Source organism: Macrobrachium rosenbergii, chromosome 11 (assembly GCF_040412425.1).
Source record: "Macrobrachium rosenbergii isolate ZJJX-2024 chromosome 11, ASM4041242v1, whole genome shotgun sequence".
In the NCBI taxonomy this organism is placed as follows: domain Eukaryota; kingdom Metazoa; phylum Arthropoda; class Malacostraca; order Decapoda; family Palaemonidae; genus Macrobrachium; species Macrobrachium rosenbergii.
Genome location: NC_089751.1, coordinates 8,490,347 through 8,515,675, shown reverse-complemented (window position 1 = coordinate 8,515,675; position 25,329 = coordinate 8,490,347). Strand labels below are relative to the sequence as shown.

Below are 25,329 nucleotides of genomic sequence, written 5' to 3'. Positions count from 1 at the left end.
GCCAGGGAACCGGGTTGGTTCCTGGGGCAAGGTTATTCTGTGCCCTCTGACACCTTCCTCTCATCAATCTCGGTCACTTATCGATGTACTTTTGTCATTTTCTGATGGTAGTGAGGTTAGCTTAACCTTAGCTCCTAATTCCAAGAGAGAATAATATTAACTGTAATCAAACAAAAACTTCTTTCAGTTTTCTTCTGAACATGGAAAGAGAAACCCACAAGATTCCTGTGTATAACTTGTTTACTTGTAAATATTTGTAAATATTTACAAGTAAACAAGTTATACACAGGAATCTTGTGGGTTTCTCTTTCCATTAACTGTAATGTTAAGCCTTCTGTTATTTATGAAGTTTTCAGGATATCTTGTTCAATCTCTTGTTGAATCTGTTTTTTTTTTTGTGTTAGTATCTTAGTCTCTCCCTGCACCTTCACTTCTTGTAATCAACTTCTTCTGCCTGGATTGTTTTAGCTTCTGCTCTTAATGGTATTTTTGTCTTCATTTCAGCTTTATTAACAAGTGCCTTTGTTGAGTTAACTAGTGCTGTTGTAGGAGCTTTATTGGCAAATACTCTTTTCAGTTGACAACATTTGGTCAGGCGAGATGGTCTTGTCAGGTATTACTGCCCCTCCTCTTCCTGCCCCCTGCCCCTCCCAACAACCTTTCCAGCCATACACTACAATTTCAACATAATTTTCTCAAGCGACTGTTGGAATTTCAAGTGCTCTTTCTACATTTAGTGGTTTTATGTTGGGGTCAGCCATCTCTTGGCACTTTAGTGGAGGTGTACCAGGAGAATGTACTTCTTTCACTTGCGGGGTTATTCCTTTGGTTTCTCAGCTGTCATTAGGCATTTTCTAGTATGGTGCCACAAGATGGTGCACTTTCTGGCACCTTCCTTCCCATGTCATCAAGGGTTTTGTTTGAGGATTTGGCTTTTGTCACCCCGTTGGATGATATAAAGGAGTCATCTGTGTTTAAGTGGCTCGTTGGTAGTTGTGTTTTCCTTTATCATCATATGGTTGAGGAGTTAGGTTTGTTAGAAACAGGATCTCTTTTATCATCAGATACGTTGGGGTCTGCTAAGTCTTTAATTTAGGCTGTAGTCCCTTCAGTTTGAACACGATTTTAGGGAGTTTTCTTGTATTCTGGCGCATAAGGCGTTGTTCAAGAATGCCAGTACTTATAATTCGTATATGATGCCATGCATGGCTACATCACAGGTTTCTGGTACCTTGCTGGTGCATAAACTGCCTTCTGCTCCAGATGCAGAAGTTTTGGACTGCTTGGACTCAGGAAACACTAGTTCTTGATGCTGAGCTATTTGGTTCAGTGGAGAGGCGAGGAATTTTGTCCAAATCTTTTTTCCATGGGATTGAAGTTGTGTTTGCTGAGCTTGTACTTGGAAGGTTTTACTTCTCCTGGCCCCAACTTGAAGAGTTTTCTGGAGCTGGAAGACTTAAGGTTTTAGAGGAGTACTGGGAGTGTTATTTCCCTCCTTACTCATCCTTCTCTAAGGTAGTTGAGTATACCTAATCGCCTGAGAGAGTTCTTGTAAGCTGATGGCTACTGAGAGATGAGATCCTAGCTGGGTGGTAGGGACATTGGCCAAAAAAAGGGGCACCTTGTCACTGCTAGGCTGGTACAGGAATAACATGACAGGTCCCCTTGGATAATCAGGGTCCCTAGGTTACACAAGTAAGTGGACAAAGAGGCCTACTTTATAAAGCTGGGCCTTTTTGTTTTTCTAGGGAGTATCAGAGGTTTCTTGGCCACACCACAGACCAAAGATTCCCTTTGTAATCTCCATATGATAGTTTCTACAAATGAGATTTAGTTTTGAAAAAAAAAGAAGACAAAGTAAGAATTGTGAAACTCAAGAGAGTTGCTGGTCTTATAATTCATCACTCTATCAACCAAAAATATTTATCGTATGGAGTTTTCTCTTACCCTTAATTACAGAGTTGTTGAAAAGGGTTTTATATGAGTAATGAGGGTGAGGAAAGTAATCTTTCAAATCTGAGTTTCTCAGTTCTAGACTCTATTACCTGATCAGGTAGCTGATGTCTGATATGAGGGCTCATCCCATAAGAGCTACTGCCTCTGCTTGCAAAAGCAGTATGTGTAAATGGTGTGTAGATTTAAATCATTAATGTGCTTTTCTTGATTTTTCTTTTATAATTAATTTTTTTTTTTCTTTTTTTTTACTATTTTGGGATGTTAACGTTTCTTTGTGCAATGTCATTTTACTTTTTTGTTTGTGGAGCGTGTGAAACATTTTCATTTCACACATTTCATATCTCAGTCATTTTTTCCATATGCCTTTTTTCGTTGCTTTACGGTAATTTAATTCCCTGTAATTATGCTCATTGCTCTCCTTAAAAGCTGAGGGTCCCAGTTCTGAATGTGACGTAATAGACCAAAGAAATCCTGTTGTTGATTCACTTCTTCCCTTTTCTGTGATGGCTGTAACTTTCTTGGAAGCTTTTCATCCATATAACAGTTCATCTAGAATTCAGATCTATACAACACAGATTTTATCAGCAAAATCAGCAAATGATACGCAAACACAAGCATTGCCACATAGCACCCCATCATTTCAACAAGAAGTGTTCTAATAAGTACCTCGAGACTCAAGGAAGCCTCAAAAATGATTTGCCGGCAAGTCCAGTGAACGAATAGCATTGCACCTAAGATTATTTGAGATACTTTGTTTTTATATATAAGGAGAAATTATTAAGACTGATGAGATGAGCAGAATGCATTACTTCGTATGGAAACGTGATGAAAGAGTGACGGGACTGTTAGAATTGATACAGTATTACAATAATATGAAGAAGCAATTGGGATGCACAACAGTGTTAAAGGCATAGAGAAATAAGGTTGCTTGTGTATGCTTCGTGTGCAGTACATGAAAACAAGATAAAAGGGAGAGGTGAGACCACCAAAATGAGGAAAAAATATGGTAATATAAAAAAGGAGGCGGCCCACAGAATACAGTTGGAAAAATGCTGTACATATATTGCTTTCCTCAACACCTGCTGAGGAAAGTGGTGAAAGAAACATTGAGGAAAGGTTTAACTAACAATTAACAGTTTGGCTTCATGACAATTACTTCAGAACAGTGAATGAGACAACTAAAGGAGAGCTACCAATTAAAGGGATTGGATTTTTACCCTGAATATTTAGAGCTTTGGGAAGAATTTGACAGGATGTCAGTAAGGTAACATGAGGAATAGAATATGGGAATTGTTCATTAAGCTAATGATGCTATTATAACTTATGATCTAAAGACAGCAGTATGTCTAACGGAAAAAAATTTAGATGTTAGTCTCCTAAAATCAGTGTTGAATCCATTCAGTCCATTGTAGTAATGGGGGTTAAAAAGAAGTGCAGAAAAGGAAACCACTTAAGAGTTACTCCGTACAGATGTCCTGGCATTAAAAGTTGAATCTGAGGAAGAGGCCCTATAAGCATTGAATAAGACGCAGGAGTGCACTGACAAAGGGAAGTAAAAATCAAGTCGAACAAAACCAAGCTTGTGGTGACCAGAGAGGGCTGTAAGGAAAAAGTCCAGTCGAGGAATTGGTCATACTTATTACAATTATGATTAAAATAGTTCAGTGGACCACCCAATCACATTTCAGCAACTTCTATGGGGCTCCACAAATAGCTTTGCACTTCAACATTGGAATAAACAGAATTCAAGATGTTGGAAGTTGACTGTGCAGAAGAGGCATATTGGTAAATACATTGTTAATTATTGTCACAGATGGTATCACTAAAGATCAAAAGATACTGAAGACAGCAAAACAAGACGGTTAAGAAATTTACAAAGTAAAAACTTTACAAGAGTAGCACACAGAGAAGAGTGGAGAATCACCACTATGTTGGGCAGAAGGATGAGCCTTGGCGGTACAGTAGAAGATTTGTTACTTGCAGACACATGGTGTAGTGAAGCAAGTATCAGAAGAATGCTAAGGAAAAAACAGCAACAATCTGGAAGCAGAATGAGATTGTTCAACTACAGGTAAACAAGTATTCCATCAATAAACAACAAAAATTGATGATGCATGTGTTACTGAATCTAACGGACATGTGGGCCTTTAAGAAGAAAAGAGTGACTGAGGAAAAAATGCTTACAAAATATTACAGTGATTCATGGTTACAGTGCATCAGGAAGATCATAATAAAAAAAGCAAATTTATTAAAATGTGGTGTCCACAGGCTGGAAAACAGACAGACGTCTAAACTACTAAGATGGATTGAGCAATTGTTGACACAGGGAGAGAAGGAGTTATGTCATAAAAGTTATAAAAACATGAAGACCAATAAGAAGGCCCAGAGAACTATCAATGAAAGGGCCTAAATTAAGAGCTAAATCAGATGAGAAATTGGGCAGAAAGTGCACACAAAAGAGGAAATTGGACAGATTTCATTTTACCTCTAACCCTGTAGCCAAGAAAATCTGTTGTAAGGCAATTATGATGATGGCATCTCAACTTATGACCATACATGAACAAGTAACGTCTGATTTTTGTGCAAAATGACTAATTTTGAAAATTCTTGTTGAATATTTTACAATACTCACTTTATATTCAAGTAGTTTCTAAAATTCATGTTTAATACCTTACAAAACTCACTTAAATTTAAGAATTCATCAGTTTGTGTTTTAATTAAAGAAGTTTTAAAATTCATGTTGAATACTTTACAAAACTCTTTTAAATTTAAGAATTCATCAGTTTATTTTCATTATGGAAGTCCATTGTCAAGTAACACTGCAATGCTTACATTGTTAATTCTTTATTGCACTTGAAAAGATTACCAAGTCTTGGTGGGGTGGGATTTAAGAATTCAACAGTTTGGGTTTTAAATGTAGAAATCCATTGTCCAGTAGCACTGCTGTGCCTAAATTGATCACTATTGCACTTGAAAAGATTACCAAGTCTTGGTGGAGTGGTGAAATGGTGGGTCACCACTTCCAAATTGTGTGGATTTTATTTGGAGCAGATTTAAAGAGACTCCTGGGCAGATCCAGTGCCCTTCATTATGCACTGGATCAATCTTTTAGATGCTGAACCTCATATTTGGCTACCATGATCTAAAATTGATAAATCATTTGATTCTTATAGTAACTGTGTTGATCTGATATCAATTTGTATTTATTGGAGTAAAATGACATTTTTTAATAAAATAAAGTTTTATATATACTTACCAAGTAATTTCATAGCTATTAGTTTTGTTTATTCGCAGTAGCTTAAATTCAAATTTCGCGGTAGCGACACTGATGTTCTGTGTAGGTGACTAGTCTGCTTATGCTTGTGTCCATAGCTGAATCCCACATTGACAGGAGGTGGGAAACATGGACACATTCTACTCTAAAACATCAATAGTTGCTAGCATTGAAAACAATGCTTGTCGTTCCTTGTTAGTTAAGAGAGCCTGCAGTATAAACTGCCCCTGGTGGGTGCTCAACTTAACCTGTAGTGGAACAGCAGTAAAGCCTAGGTTTGCCTCTACTGAAGGGGGAGCCTTGTAGCGGAGGAGTACTCCGATTGCTACCAAAGCATCAGTGGAAGTTATGCGGTCAAGGAATTATCCAATGGCTTGCAGAACTTTAAAGGTGCCCTTGCCCTGGGCGCAGTACCATTATAAAAACAACCAGATTATGTTGTCACCTAGCCTACACTGAAGTAAGACCTAAACCCATCCACTAAGAGTGCTGGGTGTTCCGGATACATTGTATCCCACCCGGCTCCCCAAATTTCGACACTTCACTACAAGGTGAATAGGCAGTAGGAGAAAATCCTAGGCTTCCTTCTGTGATACCATGTCAGTAACCAAAAATCGCAAGGTACTGCCAAATTTTTAAAATGCTGTTTAAACCCCCTCAAAATGAGAAACAAAGAACGGTCATACCACCAGTAGGTTGATTGTTGAATTGACGTAAGGGATATATAGCGTTTGAAAGCTGATGAGGTAGAGGCTGTTCTGACATCTTAGCTTTCACTAGCAGGAGAAAAATGCTTCTCTTAAATCTGAGCGTGTCTCAGAAGATAAAGTCCATTAGGATAAAGGGCAAGATGTGCTAATCAGAGAACGAGACGAGCTCTTGTCCTAACTCCCTGGGTTATGGATGGCCTGGGACTACTGGCTTTTAGGCAATACTATACCATCCAGCTGGGCAGAGTTCTCTAAATTCCTCCTCAGAGCCAGTGAGTGCTATGGCTCTCTGAGAATGAGCTGGCACCAGGTGCAGTTGCTGCCAGGAGTTCTAGTCAGAGGAAGAAAGTAGTTCTTGCCATTACACCATAGGTTCTGGATGACCTTCAAACCTGAACATTCAAACTGGATAGAAAACTTTTGTCTTCCTCAGAGCTAGTGACCGCTACTGGGTGCTCAGAATGAAAGCTGACGTCATAGCCAAAGCCGGTGCAAAGCGGTAAGAGAGCAGGTGTCAGATGAGCTATGAGCTTGGATGTTGTCTGGCACTCCTGGAAGACACGGATGTCCATAAAATTCCTATGGGAAAAGAAAAAATGGATCAATGTCTCGGATGGGTCCCTGTCCTTGACTAAAATCCAAGGAGAAATAAGCAAACCACTTCTTCTTCTTGCTTGGGCGTGTCAGGAACTTCAAAGGAGATCACGATATTGATGCCAATGAGCTAGGTCTCCATGCTTATATATGAGTTATGCATAGTTCGATAGCCCTTCATGGGATCATTGTAAAAGGAACATGTACATCTCGAAGAGGAGATGTAGGGCCTGAGATGCTAGCTTTGGAAAGTCGATCCCCAAGTCTAGATGATGGCGAGAGAAGATTGACTTCCATGTCTTGCAATGGTCTCTGCAATACGTCTAAAACAAAAATCTTCAATGATAATCCTCTGGACAGTCTGGAGACTGTCGTGGAAAGATCTGACTACCTTGGATGATCTCTTTAACTGTCGTGGAAAGATCTGACTACCTTGGATGATCTCTTGAAGCGAGGTTGTCCGAGAACACCCACTGCGGGAGGATCCTGTAGAGTCTGCCCACAACTGAGCACGTTCAGGGTCCGTGATACGGGCTAGAATAGGGCTAAGCGGACAACATAACTTGGAGTTAACACGGAGATTGTGTCGCTCCTTCTTGACTGTGATGAAGGGCGTGAAGAGAGGTAGTCCAACGGATCTGTCTATAGCATGAGGTCTGCTGCACATGCTGTAGGGATGGTATGGACTACAAAAAGAAGAAAACGAAGACCCCTTGAAGGAGCAAACAGGTCCAAAACAGGTCTGTCCCATAGATTCTACAGATCCCCGCAGCCTGGGGATCGATGGTCTCCTTCTGACGTCTTGATACGTCTGATAGGGCTTAGTTTTATGAACCGACCAAGAGACTAGAAGACCTGATTGATCTGTCCACAGAAACAGGTCTCTTCCTATAAAAGTGGGGAGACTTGGGGTAGAGCCTTGCTTACATAAAACATTAGAACTGTGGTCTAGTCTGAATGGTTACCACAGTCTAGGAGTGCAATAAGGTCAGACAGCACTGAAGTTAGCTGGAGAAACTTCCAGCTCTATGAGAAGGAACTGAAGGATCCGTCTTTCCGGGGAACACACCCAGAAAAAAAAACCCTGGTTCCTTAAGAAGGCTCCCCAACCCATAACTGAAGCATTGAAAAGAAATCCAGGACTAGGGTCATGGATGAAGGCACTTCCTTTCCAAAAGACTAAGTTCAGATGACTGTAAGAACAAGGGCTCCAGAGAAAATTTGTGCTGTCAGGAGGCTGACATCTGGCAAGGACAAGGAAGGGGGCTTCCTGCATCTCCAAATCCATATGAGGAGCGAAACACAAGAATGGAGAGGCGATCTGATGCCCTTACAAATACTCCCGCCCCAAGACAATAATTAGAGGAGTAATTATTGGATGAAACAACATTAATCACGCGATCGCTGAGGTAGCTGGAGTGGGTCCCTACTCCTGGAGAACTGTGGGCGTGGGGTGGAACCGACATTTGGGCTTGGCTCGGTGTGTCCCCTGGGCCACCCCGAACCCTGCTTTGGTGGGGGGCGGATGTGTCTGCGGGGAGGTACTTAGGGGGAACTCTGGGGAGCCTGTCTGCCACCTCACATACTTCGCAGTCCAACAGGAATGCCGGCTTTAGTCTGTCGATGGTGATCCAGTCTTCATGCCCGTGGATGTTGAGGTATGCCTTGGCGGCCTGCCTGATGACTTGGTGGGGACCCTGTAGGGCCTGGTTAAGGGTGGTTGACGGGCGTCCACCCTGACGAAGACGCAGGAGTCTAAAGTGGGTGGGCTGTATGTGGTTCTGTCGGTGAAGGTCTTATGGCAGGGCGCGAACTTCTGTGCGAGTTCCCTCAACCTTGGGAGGGGGTGTCGGCGCCATCGGCTGATGGTGGAAAGAATTCTCTGGGAATGACCAGTATCTCCCCATACTTTCTCAGCAGGGGAGGAGTCACCATTTGCTTTCGGTGTGGTGCCGAGACCCAGCAGGACCCAGGGGAGCTGTACCTTCCAGCTCTCATCGGTGCAACGTGCCATGAGAGCTGCCTTAAGAGAGCGGTGTGCCCTCTCGACCATGCCGTTCGCTGCAGGGTTGTAGGCCATTGTGCTGTGTAGTGTTGTACCCATCAGGCGTGCCAAGGAGACCCAGAGCTCTTGACAGGAAGGCCGGACTCCTGTCTGTAGTGATGCTGTCTGGCACTCTGAAATGGCTGATCCAACTGGAGAGGAGGGCCTCCTCCATGGTGGTTGCCTCGGGCCAGCGGGTGGAGCAGTCTATGATCGTCAGGAGGTATCTGGCTCCTCCCGACTGCGGAAGAGGCCGACGACATTGATGTGGATGTGGCCGAAGCACCGACGAGGCTAGGGGAAGTCGCCGACTCCGGATTCTGTGTGTCGGGATGTTTTGCTCGCCTGGCATGGGATGCAGCTCCTTGCCCACTGCCGGACGGCCTTGTTGATGCCATGCCAGACAAACTTGTAAGTCATGAGGCGCGCCATTTTGCACCCTGATGGATGGGAGAGACCGTGGACTATGTCGAACGCCTGCTTCCTCCTCGAGGCGGGTACTAGGGGGTGGGGGCGGCCTGTGCTGGTGTCGCAGAGGAGAGCTGTGTTAGAGTTTCCTAAGGGCACTTCTACCCACTTAAGAGCTGTCGCTGCCATTCTGTAGGCTGTCGTCTCTGGGTCTGCTGCTTGTTCTTTTGCCAAGTCCTCGTAGTCGATGCCGAGGTGAAGGGAATTGATTTCTACTCTCGACAGGGCGTCGGCTACTCAGTTCCTTCTGCCAGGGACGCAGTTGATGGTGCACCCGAATTTGGAGATGGTGGTCATGTGTCGCTGTTGCCTTGCAGACCATGTGTCTCCCGGCTTTGCAAATGCGTGCACCAGGGGTTTGTGATCTGTTAGGATCGTGAATTCGGTCCCCTCCAGCAGGTGCTGGAAGTGTCTCATGGCCTGGTAGATAGCCAGCAGCTCCCTGTCGAAGGCGCTGTAGCGGGTCTCTGCTGACGAAATCTTGTGGCTGAAGACGGCCAAGGGTTGGGGGACGCCGTTCACTAGTTGCTTGAGTACTGCACCGCAGGTGATGTTGCTGGCGTCCGTTGTCAGTTTGAGGGCAGCTGCGGGGTTGTGGTGAGTCAAGGTAGTGGCATTGGTGAGGGCTGTCTTTGTTTCTATGAATGCCTGCTGCTGCAGGGCCTCCCAGGTTAGTGTTTTTGGCTTGCTCTTCAGGATTGATGTCAGGGGGTACATAGTGCAGGCGACGTCTGGGATGAAACGTCAGTAGTAGTTTATCATCCCAAGAAACTCCTGGAGGGCCTTGATGGTTTGTGGTTTTGGGAAATTCTCTATAGCTTTTACTTTAGAGGGTGTGGAGCGCACTCCTGCTGGGGAAATCTCGTGCCCGAGGAAGTCTACTTTTTCTGTCCCGAAAATGCATTTGTCGAACCTCATGACTAGTCTGCTTTCCTGCACATTTTTCAGGACAGCGCGGACGTGGCGAAGGTGTTCCTCTAGGGACCTGGAGAAGATGAGGATGTCGTCGATGTAGCAGACACAGAAAGGCATATCCCCCAAGATGGTGTCCATCAGGCGCTGGAATGTGGCACCTGCATTCCTGAGACCAGATGTGGAATAGGAAAATGTATAAGTCCCGAAGGGCGCGATGATGGCAGTCTTTGGGACGTCGTCGGGATGCACAGGGGCTTGGAAGTATGACTTCAGGAGGTCCATCTTGGAGAAAATCTTCGCGCCGTGGAGGGCGCCCGTCAGGTCTTCCATGTTTGGGAGCAGGTAGTGGTCTGGTGTCAGTAAATTTAAGCGCCGATAGTCCCCGCAGGGCCTCCACGAACCATTGGACTTCTTTACCACGTGGAGGGGAGACACCCATGGGCTTGATGCTTATTTACAGACAACCACTCTTTCCATCTCTGCGAAGGCCCGTTTGGCGTCAGAACCTGGCATGGGTTGGTGGGCCCGTATGATGGAAGATGCCATGCTTTGCTGAAGCCCCTGGTGACTGGCATAGCTCTGGTTTGAATACATCCGGAAACTCCTGTAGGAGGGACGTGTAGCCGTTGGGGGCTGTGGAGCAGATGGCAGGCATTCCAGGTCCAGTGGAGAGCTGACGGGAGTGGCAGGTTCCTGTGTCGAGGAGGCGTTGTCTTCCAACGTCGACCAGAAGTCTGTGGTGCCCTAGGAAGTCTGCGCCCAGCAGGGGGAACTTAACCTCTGCAATGACGAAGGGCCAGTGGTAACTGCAGCCCAGAATGGAGATAGTCCGGGTCGTCATGCCATACGTGCGGATGGGAGTTTCATTTGCTGCTATGAGGGCGGGTGTTGAGTCAGGTATCTTTTCTAAATCAGATGGTGGGAAGACCGACTGCATTGCTCCCGTGTCTACCAGCAGGCGCCGCTTCGAAATTTCGTCTCTGATGAAGAAGCCTGCTGGTTGGGGGGAGTTGGATTTCGTGGCCACTGCTGTTACTTGTGGCCGCTTTTGTTGTTTTTTTGTAAAGGAACAGGGAGGTCTGCAGTTCCTGGCGTTGGTGCCGAATTTTCTATGGAAGAAGCACCACACCGTGTTTGACCATGTCCTGTGTTCCCTGAATGGTGTCTTCTTCCTGTAAACGGCATTGATGTCTCCCTCGCTGTCGTCGCTCTCCTCCGTCAGGCTGCAGGCTCCCAGGGCAGCGGCTGCAAGGGTGGCAGCGTGTTTTGAGGCCTCGATGGCCTTGTATTTCCTGGGCGATGTCGACTAAGGTGTCCAAGTCGAGGGCGTCTGCATCTTTTATCTGGCCCCTAACTTCCTGCGGGAGGCGCCGAAGGAAGATCGGTCTCGTTAAGTCTACCTTCCTCTTCCTCTCGTTTTCACTGCGGCCTGGCAATGTTACCAACCCCCATAGTTTGTCCCTGGCTTCCCTGGGTGATGGTTCTCTGAGGGGCTGGGATAATAGGTCTAGTGCGCACTGTGCTCTCTCGGTCACGGGCATGGAGTAAGTTTGGACGAGTTTATCCTTCAAGGCCATGTATGTGACCTTCTCTGGTTGCGTGTCGAGCCAGGGGGAGATTCTGTTGAACACCTCTTCTGGGAGCGCCGTCATGGTGACGTCGGATTTAATAGCATTGTCTGAGATGCTCGCCACGCGAAAGTGCACGTCTGAGCGTGGGAACCATGATGCCATGTTCTGCCATGAAAACGGAGGAAGTTTGAGCGTGTCTGGCTTTGTTGGCGAGAGGGGCATACAGATGGTGCTCACGGGTTCGTATTGAAGTTCAGCTTCTGACATCTTTACTACCACCCACCAAAACGTGGGAAAATACGTCGTATTGAGTCCGTTAATGGTGCCGATTGTTCGAGTGGTCGAACAAAGTGCCAAATTTTGCCCTTTTGGGTATGCGGTATTTAGTCCGTTAATGGCACGGTTTCCACCAGGGAAGGAGCTATCAGAGGCCTAAACTTTGACGCCGTAATTAGTCCGCTAATGGCTCTCTGGTGGTAGGCTGCGGCCGTTTTTACTCCATGAATGGCTGGTCCAAAACCTCGCTACCTGTCACTCCGGGTCACCAGTGTGAGGTTCAAGAAATTTCAGAAGTGAAAGACTGATTCTTTATTGCTCTCGACAGGTGTTTATAATGTGGAAAGCGGATGGAAAGGTAGGAGGCGACCTGAGGCCCCCCCGCTGCGTCCATACAGAATTTGTGTTTGTTAACAGCCATAAAAAGACATATATGACGTGATTAATGTACATATGAGGAGCGAAACACAAGAATGGAGAGGCAATTTGACGCCCTTACAAAACAGTTAACTGCAATTTTCGCTGTAAAAGTGAAAATTGATATACCAGACTCCATTTAGTAACAACAAAACAAGGAAAAAACTCATCCTGAAAGTTTTCGGCTGAGGCTACTCGACTTTTGGCTTGAACACCGAAGTCCGGGTAATAACCAGCGAAAAAAGAAAAGCTGCTGCCGACTCCTGATGTTAACACCAGACGTCACAGAAACAGACTGAGGATTCTCTGCTTAGTCGTTCCCAACTATCTCGTTAGGGGACGAGACTAGTCGCCTACACAGAACATCAGTGTCGTTATCGCGAAATTTGAATTTAAGCTACTGTGAATAAACGAAACTAATAGCTATGTAATTACTTGGTAAGTTACTTGTATAAAATTACCGTTATTGGAGTAAGAATATATAGAGAGTAAATCAGCTTAGGTGATTTTTTATGTAGAATTGGTTTAAATTTTGAAGTAAATGGGTAATTTTTTAAAAATTACATTGAGATTTATTCTTTGATGTGAATGATCAAGATGTAAAGCCAGTGAGCACTTAAGTGCTTTGCCATTTTGCTAATCTTCACAATAACTATATTTTAGTATTAAGTTTGAAATCATTATCTAGGTCGAATACATACAAGTATCATTCATTTATTTTTATTAAAAATTTGCATAGATCATCTTTGAGGTCTATTTACATTACATGGTAAAAAGAACTAATCATGGGGACTTTTCTATACAAAATGAACTAAAATTATTTATATATATTTATATATATACAAACCTAGCCTAAGACTGAAGATTTGACAATGAGCACTGATTAGGTATATTTTCACTAAATGCAGAGTGATAAGACCCAAACAATATGCATGGGACGGGTTTGATAAAAGTAAGTAATGTAAGATGGAAAAACCTAAAAGCTAAGCTACGACACAATGAATAGTTCCTGTACATAATTATAACATAGCAATACCAATTGCTTTCAAGTGCCTAAAAATAATTCTTAAAAAAACTTTAAACAATTTTACAAGACTGCTTTTCTTTCAGTTAAATTAACAAGAAGAAAATAAATTTCCCTATTTATAAAACAGTCTCAACTCACCCAATATGGGACATTTTATCTTTACATTATCAAGGCACTACTTTGTCAGGCTAAAGATATTATTTTTGTTCCATAAGTATCTGAAAATCCATCCTTGACATGTACAATTAGAGAAAGGGTTAATGGAATTTACAGCCTCAAAGTAGGGGTCACACTGTTATTCTTGTTAAATAATTAGAAGCTAACTTGTCATCATAACGATCAAAACACTGAGAAATACGCACATGTGCACCCCTTATTGAGATTACATTTTGTGAGTCACCATGAACCTTAAACTATAGTCAGTAGGAAGCTGTCAAATCATCAGCTTTGAAAAATGAGAAGCTTCTTTGAACACGAGCAAAAATAAACTTGTCTTTATGAATACATACAATTAATGAAATTCTTTCAAGAATTAAAACAATATAGCATAAACTGATAAAAATGGACAATCATGAAATTTTATCATTGCTCCATCAGCCAGTGCCACTGGGAAGCTCAACATTAATATATTAAGAACAGATATTGTCCATTCACATTCAAACAATGCTCATTCACAGTGCAGTCAGCACTGAACACATGCGCTGTGCATTCACCCAATCATGCATGCAATCTTTCTCATTCTATATACAACAATGGCAAATGTACACACACTTAAAACAACATATACAGACAACAGTGTTGCAACAAGTTGATTCTTAACTTATGAATGTTTTAAGGCGTTACTATGGATGCAACACACAATATATGTAGCTACAGGGTATTTTGTAGGCACCTAAGCTGTTTGCTAACATTTCTCATATGCGGCAGGATGCTTTCATATTCTCGAAAACTTCATGTGCTTCAGCATACATCTTTAGCCATCAGTCTGACTATTAGCAGATACCCATTGTCAATTCAAGAACAATAATACTGAATACTTAAAGGTGGGTTTCATGCAGTATAAAAAGTCTGCCAAAATGCAGTTATGGTTAGCACCTTTCTATACTTTACTAAAAATTTCCACACTAATGCTTCAAGCCTAACAAAGAGCCTCATTAACACAATATAAGGTACATAATCTATACCACTTCTGCTTGTTTGATCCCTATTTACGACCTGATACTAGCCTTAAAATTTATTTAGATCTAATCAAAGTTCCACTTATTCTTTACCTTGGAAGGAAGCAATATAACCTTACTGTGATTCTTCATTTGTTTTCAGAACTGATAATGTCCGATCATATTTAATTAACAGGAATTTTTAAAGCAATATTTTGAACATTCCAGCTTTTACCATTAAAGTAAGATTAATTATAAAAAAAATTGTCTGCTCTTAATTATGGGATTGTAGCTTTCACACCACATACCCAACAGATCTGCAATATATGCTAACATTTTAACAGGGTCTAAACAGCTGCCAATATATTCCATATATACTGTATATATAGTGTAAACATTGTAGCAATTTTTATGTATTATGATGTTTTTGCAGCACACATACTTAGAATTTATTTACAAGACTCATGGTTTTATTCCAACATTCATTTATTAAATGTAAAATACTTGCTTGTTTCCATTAAAATATCTCAGAATGGTTGAACAAATAATATGCACATACTAAGGCTACTATACCTGGGTCACTGTTCACAGAACTTTCCTTACAATCATGATGTAATTCACTCACTATTCCAGTCTACCAAAACACTTCTGGATATCATTTCTCTGCATATATGCAGTCCTCACAAACTTTTCACTACAGGGCCAACACATTCATGCTCAATAATGGATTGGAATGTCTGGCTCTCCTTGTCAAACAGGCTTAAAAACTTTAGGCTGAAATAAAAAATGATCAGGTCCAGAAAGTCCTGTTTTGAGTTTTCATTTCTTTCCATTTCAACCATGTTTCTCACTTCACAGGCATTTCCTTTGTTATGCATTCTTTTTAGCACAGCCTTGAAGCTCTAATACACCATCCAAGATGGAAATAAAGAAAATAGTCATTAAATTTTTCCCGTCTCAATCACAAACTCACCCAAAACTTGAAGGGATTTTGTTTATGGAGTAAGGGTTACTGTGCCATTTTGGGAAAAAACACCCAGTGTCATGACATCACATGAAGATTATACATATAAAGGCCAACAACAAAAGTGACTTTCTTACTCATATGTACGCACACTTAGCTGGCTTCAGGAGCTTGCTATCAGTTGTGGTATTTGTATTTGATTTACCATTAATATTTTTGGGATTATAATTCGTCACTAGATTGTTGATGTGTTTGTTGTTGGCCGTATACATGTTTGGGTCCGCTGCAGGAACCAAATTATCTCTCCTGAAATAAAAAAAAAAAAATCAGTTAATAAAACTACACATCAGCGAACAATTTATAAAGAAAAATTAACTTTTGAAATTATACGAGAGGGGGAATGCTGAAAAGCATTCAAATTGTATTCCCCTTTTCTCATAAGGTGAAACCTTAAAAGCAGTGAAAAATAAGGAGGGGTCTAGGCAAACTGTTAAATCTCCATACATATCAGATGATACAGAAATAACATATAGTGTGAAACATTTTTAATAAAAATACTTCTACTTTCACCTTATGTTCTATAAGATATTGCACACCCATACCTGCCAAAAACAGGACAACAGTGATTTTCAGTCCAGAGGGAAAAAAGCAAGCAGGAAAATTCCTTCTGAAGGAAATATTAACAAATGTATTTTTTTTGTCTGAAATGTTTTCCTTTTCTTTTTTCATTGATTTTATTCATATATTTTTATTATCACTAAAACCATGAAAACTGGTTTAAATATATTTACAATTAACACCAAGACAATTCCCATATTAAAAGCCCACTAAAGATAAATGGCAATTTTTAAAAATTTTGTGAATGAGATAAAATCACCTTGGGTTCCTTAAATCTGTTGAACCCTATAACTAGAGAGAAACTGTTAAGTTCAGGCATTCATCGCTACAGATTGTGGGGCACTATAGAATGATCCTGTATCATACAATGTTGAAAATAAATGGATTTCAAGATATGCTGGAAATTGACAATGTACAATTTGAGAGATACACCTTCATTATATGTCTTGTATGAAGAATACAACACAGTGTCACAAGCTACCACCCAAATTCCAGTCCTCAACATGGAATATCTTGCATCTGTACATGCAAGATAACTGAAAACCTTAATCAAAAGGACGATTCTTTGAAGGGAATATTTGTGTTGTGCTACAAATATCACAAGGGGTTACTCCTGTAGTGGCAGACCAACCAATCCTGCTGAAAAATACTAAATTTTACAACTAACTCATGTCCCTTAGGCAAATAACCAGACAGGTCTCACAGCAAAAAATCTACTTGGGGGTTAAGTATTTGAAAAATTATTATCTATTATTATTCGTAACTTTCTACAACCATTCACCTATATGTTTTTATTTATTGAATATTTCAGATGAAGGCAACAAACTAATTACAAAATAAAGATAGCTAAAAGTAATGTTTCTAATGTTATTCCAGTTAAATCATTTTTCATAGAATAACCCCTATGTTCAAGTCCCTATGGACAGAAGGTATCTTATATCATCCAATAACTGCATATGAAAACTTCTGGCACATATCATAAGGTAATCCTTGTTTTGTGCTATGATATTTGAAGGAATTTTGGGGGAATCATTCAAATCACTTGAATGGGGCATAAATACCTATGGCAACTCTTATGGTAGCATTCACACCTCAGCTTAGAGTTATGCGGGAGAAAAGTCTCCCTTGAGATATCATGTGAGAAGGTACATCTCCACATCCCATTACATCTCGTATATATTTGTCCATAAGTATACTGTCCATCTCCACATATCTAAGTGTACTCAGGGATTGTTGGTAATTTAAATCTTCTCTTTTATGATATCAAGTAAGCTGTAGCAGTAACAGAAAATTTTTTTGGAAGTTTTTTTTATACCATGAGGATTTGCATACTTCCTCTTCCCATTAATTTTTTGTTTTTTATAAACTGACAGACCAAGAGTGCCTGGTCTTGGAATTTTGTTATAATGTATACATATACATTCATATATAGGCCTGCCTGTAAGGGTTAAGGACATTTTGTCCTAGAACAATCTGCACCATTAGGATATTTGCGCAGTTGAGGGACAGACAAAGATAACCACTTAAAACATACAGGATTAGGCACATTACATTTGTGCAGTTCTCAGCTAAACAAAGGGAAGGGTTCAATCTATGTGTGGATCTGGTTCAGTGCACAACTCTGATAAACTGCATCCTATGCGTGTGTGGTTTTTGTACAATTCTAGTGCACAAACATAAGTCATCATGGCCCCTAAGAAAGCAAGAGATGCCAGCAAGGCTGAACCTGATACTGTATTTCTGTGTAAATCCATGGTCTTAAAGTGTTTTTGGAGGCGGATGGAAGGGATGATGTTTCTTGTTCATTAATAAGAAATGTGCGCAAAATGGAGAGGATGAGGAAGGGAGGGATGATGTCCCTTGTTCACTAATAAAAAAAAAAAAAGTGTGAAAAATGGAGAGAAATGCAGAGTTTTGTTGAAAATTATCATCCTGACAAGGATGACAAAGCTGTAACAGACAGTGTTATATAAACCTTCTGAATGGCTTAAGGACAGACAGATCAGTTAAAGGACAGCCTTCTGGAATGGATTAAGTCTGCTAACCGAGGTACAGTCCTGGACAAAACTCCCTTTCCCCCTGGTCTGGATTACTTGTAAAAATGCCAACGTCGCACTCTTTTGAGTCCACTGAGAATTGGGAAACTACCTTAGCGATAGTTAAACTATTCACTTTGAATGAAGAAAGGGGTATGTCTCTGACTCTGTTTGAATTGGGACAACGAACATTATGAATCACTAGTAGTCAGTCATCGGATTTTATTGTTTTCACCAATACAGTTTAACTTTCTTGGGTTGTTTATATTCCAACAGTTTATTTGAACCGTCACAGAATAGAGAAGACCGCTACAGAGGACCTATTTAGTGAATTTCATCAGCACCTATCAACAGCAAAATATATCTCACGAACTTCCCAAAAGGGAAAATAATTGAAAAGGGATTTCGAATAAAAAACTGAAAACAGAATGTCAGCTGCAGAAAAGTGAATTACTAAGGTAAAAACTGTTCAGCTGCGGAAAAGTGAATTACAGTACTAGGGCAAAAACTATGTCAAAAAATAACAGAAAGAGAGAGAGAGAGAGAGAGAGAGAGAGAGAGAGAGAGAGAGAGAGAGAGAGAGAGAGAGAGAGAGATTTTCTTACCTTTAAAAACAACAATTGAAGTTCAAACTCTATCTTTTGCATAAAGATATGACTTATTACACAATGAATGATAAAAATTCATACAAATCCACTGAACGCTTTCTTAATGGCCGAACGATGTTCATCTATATGGGTGAAAATAACAGAATACAGAAAGACATCATAGGTTTAAACAAAGCATCGCAGACAAACCCCTTTCATTCACTCAAAGTGAATAGTTTAATTGTCGCCAAGGTAGTTTCCCAATTCTTGGTGGACTCAAAAGAGTGCGACATTGCCACATTCACGAGTAACCCAGACCAGGGGGAAAGGGAGTTTTGTCTGGGACTGCACAACCATATGAAAAGCTATTTTCTTACTGAACTGAATCCCAGAAAGTTTAAGACAAGTACAATATATGGAAGTCCTCCTAAATTTTTCCCTAAGATTTTCACTTACTAATGGTCAGTTTGTGACACAAAGAACCTGCAAGTTCATTCTTCAGTCTAGCATCTAATAGATTTTACATGCATTCAAGATGTTGAAAACTTTATCACCTTTTTTCACTCTCTCCTTCAACAACATGAATTTTACCCGCAATTTTGCAGATTCCTTTCTTGACATTGTAACCTATTTGTCAAAATAAACAGTGTAACCAACTTTTGGGCCTCCTAGAGAGAGTGGTCTGCTTAACTGTAAGTTCTAACTTCTTTATAAAGTTCATCTCTGAACAGGCCAAAGATGCACTATACAATTACATGAATATTTTTGGTTTTAACAGAACTCTTACATAAAACCCAGTTTTTCTTATGAAAGTTCACTAAGCATACACAAATACTGTATATAAACCCAGCATTCTATTTGTCAAAATTTACCTTAGCAGCCCTGAGTATATGAGACTCCATTACTTTGGTTTTCATCACAAAAAATGTAGCCTTGTATGAAAACATGCCAGCTATTGCCTTTCTATTACTGTATTTTCTCCTTAAAAAATACACATTAAAACCGACACTGTACAGCATCACTGAAGTTGTACCTTCAATTTCAAGAGCAGCAATTACTGTATTAGGCAAAAAATCAAAAGTAAAATTACTTACTTGTTTAACTTTCCATCTAAATATGGTGTTTCAGAATATGTGTGAGCATAGTCATCCCCCCGGCACTTTCGGGAGAAAAGGAAACCTGAAATGAATCCTATGACCAAGGCAGCTACACAAGCAGTGGTTACAGCAATGGCTAAGGTCTCAGCCGAATAGATGGGAGGGCCCTCAAGAGATGCTCCGACAACAGGTCCTGAAAAATTAAATGCACTGTTGATTACTTTTTGCAAAATAACAAGCTGTTCCCAACGATGTTTGAACTTAAACGTGGATCAAGATTCCCAACATACCAAGGAGTGGGAAAACTTCAAACTAGTATACCTGAAACAGAAATTCCTTGGTCAGTGCTCATTTCTCACGTCTTTTCTGATAATATAAAAATCATGAAAGAAAAATGCATTGTTTCATTAAACCACACCTGAAATGAGATAAATATCACCTTAAATTGTAGAAACAATAAAGGCCCTGTAAACTGCTACTTAATAGTGATATACAAAGCAAAGAAAAATATGAGCTGCTAAACCTAGGATGAACCTGCATGCATAAAATACATAAGATATTAATAAATATATGGAATACATGTCCAAAACCCCCTATACATTACTTTAATACAACACAGAACTGCAAACAGAATAGGCACTGCAAACTAGGAGGTTATATCTTATGTCTGACTACTGTATAATTAATGTTACTAACATACATACATTACTGATTGAAAGGGAAGTTATAATGTCGAACCTCTCTGAAATTATTGCAAGACTTAATATATAAAGAATACTATACTGCATCCATATAAATATTAATGAAGTCCCTACATGCAAATTCTTGTACAATTCACTGTAGTGAAAGTACAAAAAAGTAATGGCAGTATAAATTACTAAGAAATGTGATCATACAATGATGAATGACTATGACACAAGTTAGTTGATTTTAGCATCCATACTCAGCTTGTATCCTAAACAGTGGCATCTTCATTTTGGTTAAATGGTAAAGATCATAGAAACTGTTAATGTGTAAGGCAAAGAACACCATTACTGTCCTAAACTATAAGGTCCCACTTGTCGGCACTTTTGATATTCTGTAAAAACCAAAAAAGCAGAGGAGAAAGCAACACACTGATGGTCTCTCTTAGAGTGTATAGATATCAAGGGTTAAAAACAGAATTAAATTGTATTATTAACTATTAAGCAAAATATTGTAAGCCTAGTCCATTCTGCCTGCCTTGCCAGATAATTTCTTCGGGCCCATAAATATTAGAGAAATGATGTGAGGAGCAGGAAAGATTATGGCCAAAATACACAACAAAAGCAACCATCACCACCACCTGTTAAAATTATCTTTGAAATCTGAGCATATAAATGCAAAACATGCCAAGCAGCGCACAATGGACACAACACAGCACTTTAATCAGTGCAATGACAACACTGCTTTTAAACATGTTTTAGGCAAGTACAGGGTTCACTTTATGATATAAATTATAAATACTTATTGGTGAATAACTTGCAGCCTTACAGGCGCACATGTAATTCTAAGCTAGGGTACTTGATTTACCTCAAAATCCTGTTTTACACATGCCTTACATCTTGATAATTTAAATGATGCAATATGCAATGTTATTAATAATTTACCTTCAAGAATGCAGTTAGATGACAATTTATATGCTGCACTAAACAATAATTATTGGTCAGGTGGTGTGTAATGAATGATTTTTCATGTTATAATACAGTACTGTACCCTGCTCTGCAGATACATCACAGACGTTGTCTACATAAAGAAAAATATTTAAAAATGATAACTGGAAGTATCATAGTGGCCTATAACTACACTGACAAACTTACACTGACACAAAACATCAGATAGGACAACACATTTGACATTTTATATGGAATGGATTAAGCTAGTTCAGTATTTAGAAAATATTTTTCCAACAGATGAATAGGCAGGCAGAAGGAATGCAAAACACTGAAACAATATTCTAAACAAGCCATATAGTTAAAAAGTTACATCTACATTAAAATATATTGTTAAGACTACATATCAGTAAAATATTTTAAGTCTTAAAATATTCAGTGAATATATATTAACTTTACTTGCTATAGTAACAATTAGTAAAAATCAGAGAATGAGAGTCAAGCTTAAAAGATTTTGTATTCCTATTAGTGTCTACTTAGATTTTAGCTCCTAGTAAATGTAAAAGTGAGATCAATAGTGAAATTAAAGTTTGTACAATGATGTCACTGAATAACTACAACACTAAAGGAATTAATGCATCAGCACAGCCATGCCTTTTAAACTATTCTATTGCCCTTAAGTCTAACTGTCTAATCTGTCCATGTAAGAAATTATTGAAGATGAATAATGCAAGTGCAACATTAATGCAATTAAATATTAAAATAGTGCAGTGTCAAATAACAGTAATAATTTTTCAAAACGCAGGTTCTGTAATGGCATCAAATAAAATTATAGTGCATCTTACTTTCATTTTTTGCCTACATATAGTGCAACTGCTAAACTAACAAAATGAGCAAGACTTATTAAAAGTATAGTATTAGGCATGCATGTACAATTGATACGTTACACCTAAAGGTTTTGTAACAGCAAAATAAAAGAACAAGACATGCAGCTACTAAAAAAAAAAAAAGCAAATAAAAATTGAAAAAGTCAAGCAGTCAGTGAATATCATGAAGTTTGGGCCAGGGCAGGCAATAAACAGTTGGTCAGGGTGACGCAAAAACCTTTCTTTCTTTGTAAAGATATCTGAAATGTTAGAAGTCTAGAGAATGTAATCCAGTAAAAAAGGTCAGTCCATTTCCTTATTTTTTTAATGAAGAGTAGGTGGAAAGCTGACAGTCATTCTAAGTTTGTGAGTCAGTTAAATTACACACCGACGGCAACTTCAATATGGGCTTAACATCTGGTGCTATGAAGACTGGGCAAGTGAGTAAGGAAGGGAAAACAATAAATGTGGTAGTCCCTTCCTGGAAAAAGAAAAACTAGCCGGATCAAAATACAAGTGCTAATGTGGTAATAAATAATAAAAGAATATCTATTACCATTCCAAAAGAATGAGTCTGTCAAGCCCATACATTAAACCACTTTAGCGATGTCAACCCATGACCTGCCTGTTAGGTATTGTGGACTAGGCTTACCGGTAATGCCACCTTCAGCATATGCGATGCCAATTTCATCGATGGGCTCTCTTCCTAAAGTGCCGAAAAGAATCTCATTAGGCATCTCTCTGTCTTGAGGTATGCCAGGAGCGACATTGTTGTTGTTATCATTGTTATCTTTAACTGGTGGCAGTGGAGGAATTTTGTTGTTATTTTCCATGGATGAGTAATCCTCTTCCAATGGTGGATCATAAAGAGTGGAATGATCCACTGACCCTGAAAATGTAAAATTTTTCTTTATAATATTTTATTGGATATCATAGATAAAATTGAAGCTTTGGATAGATGCCATCACCAGCATGCAAGTAGGAAGTAACCCTGTGATGAAAAAATTCCTCAAAATAAACAGACATTCACAGTTGTGACAGCAATGACTTTTAAAGAGGATATCATGAAATGCTAAATGATATATGATTCTATATTGAAGCAGTAAATTTATGAATAGCCATGAAACATACGTCATCCTCACTTCAATATAGTCAGCAGCTAGTAACTAAAAAACTAATAATTAAAAACATTACTTAGAACTCTTTGGAAACATTATTATATGTAGTTTCTTTTGTGGAAAAAGCACCCCACATTAAATAACATGGCTATTCATCTCTTGAACATACTGCATTAATGTGATATCACCATCATAAGTCGCAATCTTGGAGTAAAAACCATCCTTTATATATACCATGAACTGTAGAACTCAACCTGAAACCCCATGCTGTAGTCCTGGAACAGTATTGAGATGATGATTTGATACAATGAAGAAAACTAAGGGAAACAAATGATGACGTCATAATAGAAGATGAATCATACAAGCATATCATGCTGGGTTAGTAATGCACGGTAAAATTTAATAACTACAGCATCTTCCACCTGAAAATGCAATTCATGTAATTATTACTGCTCAGGCTAAAATTTTGAGCATACACTGTAATATAGCAGTTAGCAGTTCCTTTCCATTACTAATAAGCACGAATCAATGAACCGATACTCGAGTTGAAAGCTAATGTTGAAACTCTGAGGGAATGAAGTAATTTCCTCCCAATCAAGGTGAAAAGGAACTGCCCTATGCATGTCATCTGATTACACTACAACTGACCCTCTGTGGGCATAGCTTCAGTAACAGGGGGCGGACGCGAGGAAGAAGGCTCAGGACATACACATGGGGCACACGTCTCAACTTCAGGTGGGCTTGGGGCCTCTGTGAGTGGAGCACAGCCCCAATGGAGAAATTAGACATATCCCAAGACTCACTCATGTTTTAGTCCATAACATTAATTCAGTCAACAACACTCTCATGAAAAGGATTTATATTCACAAAGACTTCATCTATGAGGTTATAAGAACACATGCCAAATTATTAAAGTACCTAATTAATACAGAAATCTAACCAGTTCATATTAAATGAAATTGGAAAGGACACAAGGTTTGTGGTGCACAACAGACGTGCAAGTTAAACAGATATTTTGAAATCAATAAAAGTGCAATCTGGTGCGGTGTATCCAAGAAAAAGTAGTGGTACTCAGTTCCAACTAACTCAAATACTGCATATAAAACAAATCTGTCGGTAAATGCTCGAGAGCAACAACACTCTTACAGAGAAACAATACTGTCAGATTTACTGGCTCCCACACTTGTCAATGCAGCTACAAAAGTGATTTAAGCATTTAAATTCAACAAATTACAAATATACTTTTTATTTATCTTCTGGCTAATGGTAAAAATAGATAAATGGTGAAAAAACCTTGGTGTACACAATAATATCAATATGAAAAACAAACTTACCAGTTGTTTGGACTGGGGTAGATGGATTGTAAACCTCATTGTCACCGCCTGTAATAGATTGTGGCCATGCTAAACACATACAACTAATCAAAACAGCTAATAGGGCATTCAAACACTTCATCTACAGCCTTTTATCTACAAATTGAATAGGGATTAAAAAACAAAAACTTCTGAATGCAGTACAGTACAGTACATACAATTATGTTATTCTTCATTAATAACATACATTGGTAACTTCTATACCAGTAAAGCTGCTGCATGAGAAATGCCACAAAAATTTCTAGTTTCCATGCTATGATACTATGCTATGATACTCTCATTAATTCTAGTACTGTAAACTCTATTGAAGTGGAAAATGTTTATAATCCACACACATGTACATTACACACAATCTTGAAATGTAAAAAACTAAAGTACATTTCATAAAAATAATTAAACGCAGTTGTGTGTCATGCAATACTTTCTTTAGAGTAAATTTATACTAGTATCCTGTTAAGCTTGCTAAGCTCTTAATGAAACTATACTTTGGTAAATACCAGTAAATCTTTATATCAAACTCCATCATGTTTAGTTATTATGGAAACCAAGTTTTTCTATCACAGAAACTTGGATCAACATCACTACCAGAAACTAAGTATCTCAAGCTAATGGAATTTTGTAGTGAGCCAT

General features: G+C 39.6%; 2 protein-coding genes across 7 annotated transcripts in view; both read right to left on the bottom strand.

Annotated features, from left to right (window-relative positions):
- Nucleotides 1-8,146: 8,146 nt before the first annotated feature.
- On the bottom strand, nt 8,147-8,614 carry LOC136843471 (uncharacterized). Its single transcript, XM_067112007.1, has one exon. It carries the CDS (start codon nt 8,612-8,614, stop codon nt 8,147-8,149), a length of 468 nt encoding a protein of 155 aa, XP_066968108.1.
- Nucleotides 8,615-12,933: 4,319 nt separating this feature from the next.
- The window catches only part of LOC136843119 (semaphorin-1A-like), a 427,461-nt gene continuing 415,065 nt past the window's right edge, over nt 12,934-25,329 (bottom strand). For 2 of the 6 annotated variants that reach the window (XM_067111151.1, XM_067111153.1), the window contains 5 exons: nt 24,661-24,708; nt 23,975-24,076; nt 22,861-23,097; nt 19,709-19,904; nt 12,934-15,679 (listed from right to left, as the gene is read on the bottom strand). In XM_067111151.1, coding sequence (XP_066967252.1) covers nt 15,511-15,679; nt 19,709-19,904; nt 22,861-23,097; nt 23,975-24,076; nt 24,661-24,708 — 752 coding nt within the window. In that variant the 3' untranslated portion in view covers nt 12,934-15,510. The remainder of the gene's footprint in view (nt 15,680-19,708; nt 19,905-22,860; nt 23,098-23,974; nt 24,077-24,660; nt 24,709-25,329) is intronic. The other 4 variants (XM_067111152.1, XM_067111154.1, XM_067111155.1 and 1 more) reach the window with 4 other exon arrangements.

What these genes read in the sequence shown, in the direction of transcription:
- LOC136843471 (XM_067112007.1), bottom strand. Translation starts at nt 8,614, where the DNA reads ATGGCCTACAACCCTGCAGCGAACGGCATGGTCGAGAGGGCACACCGC.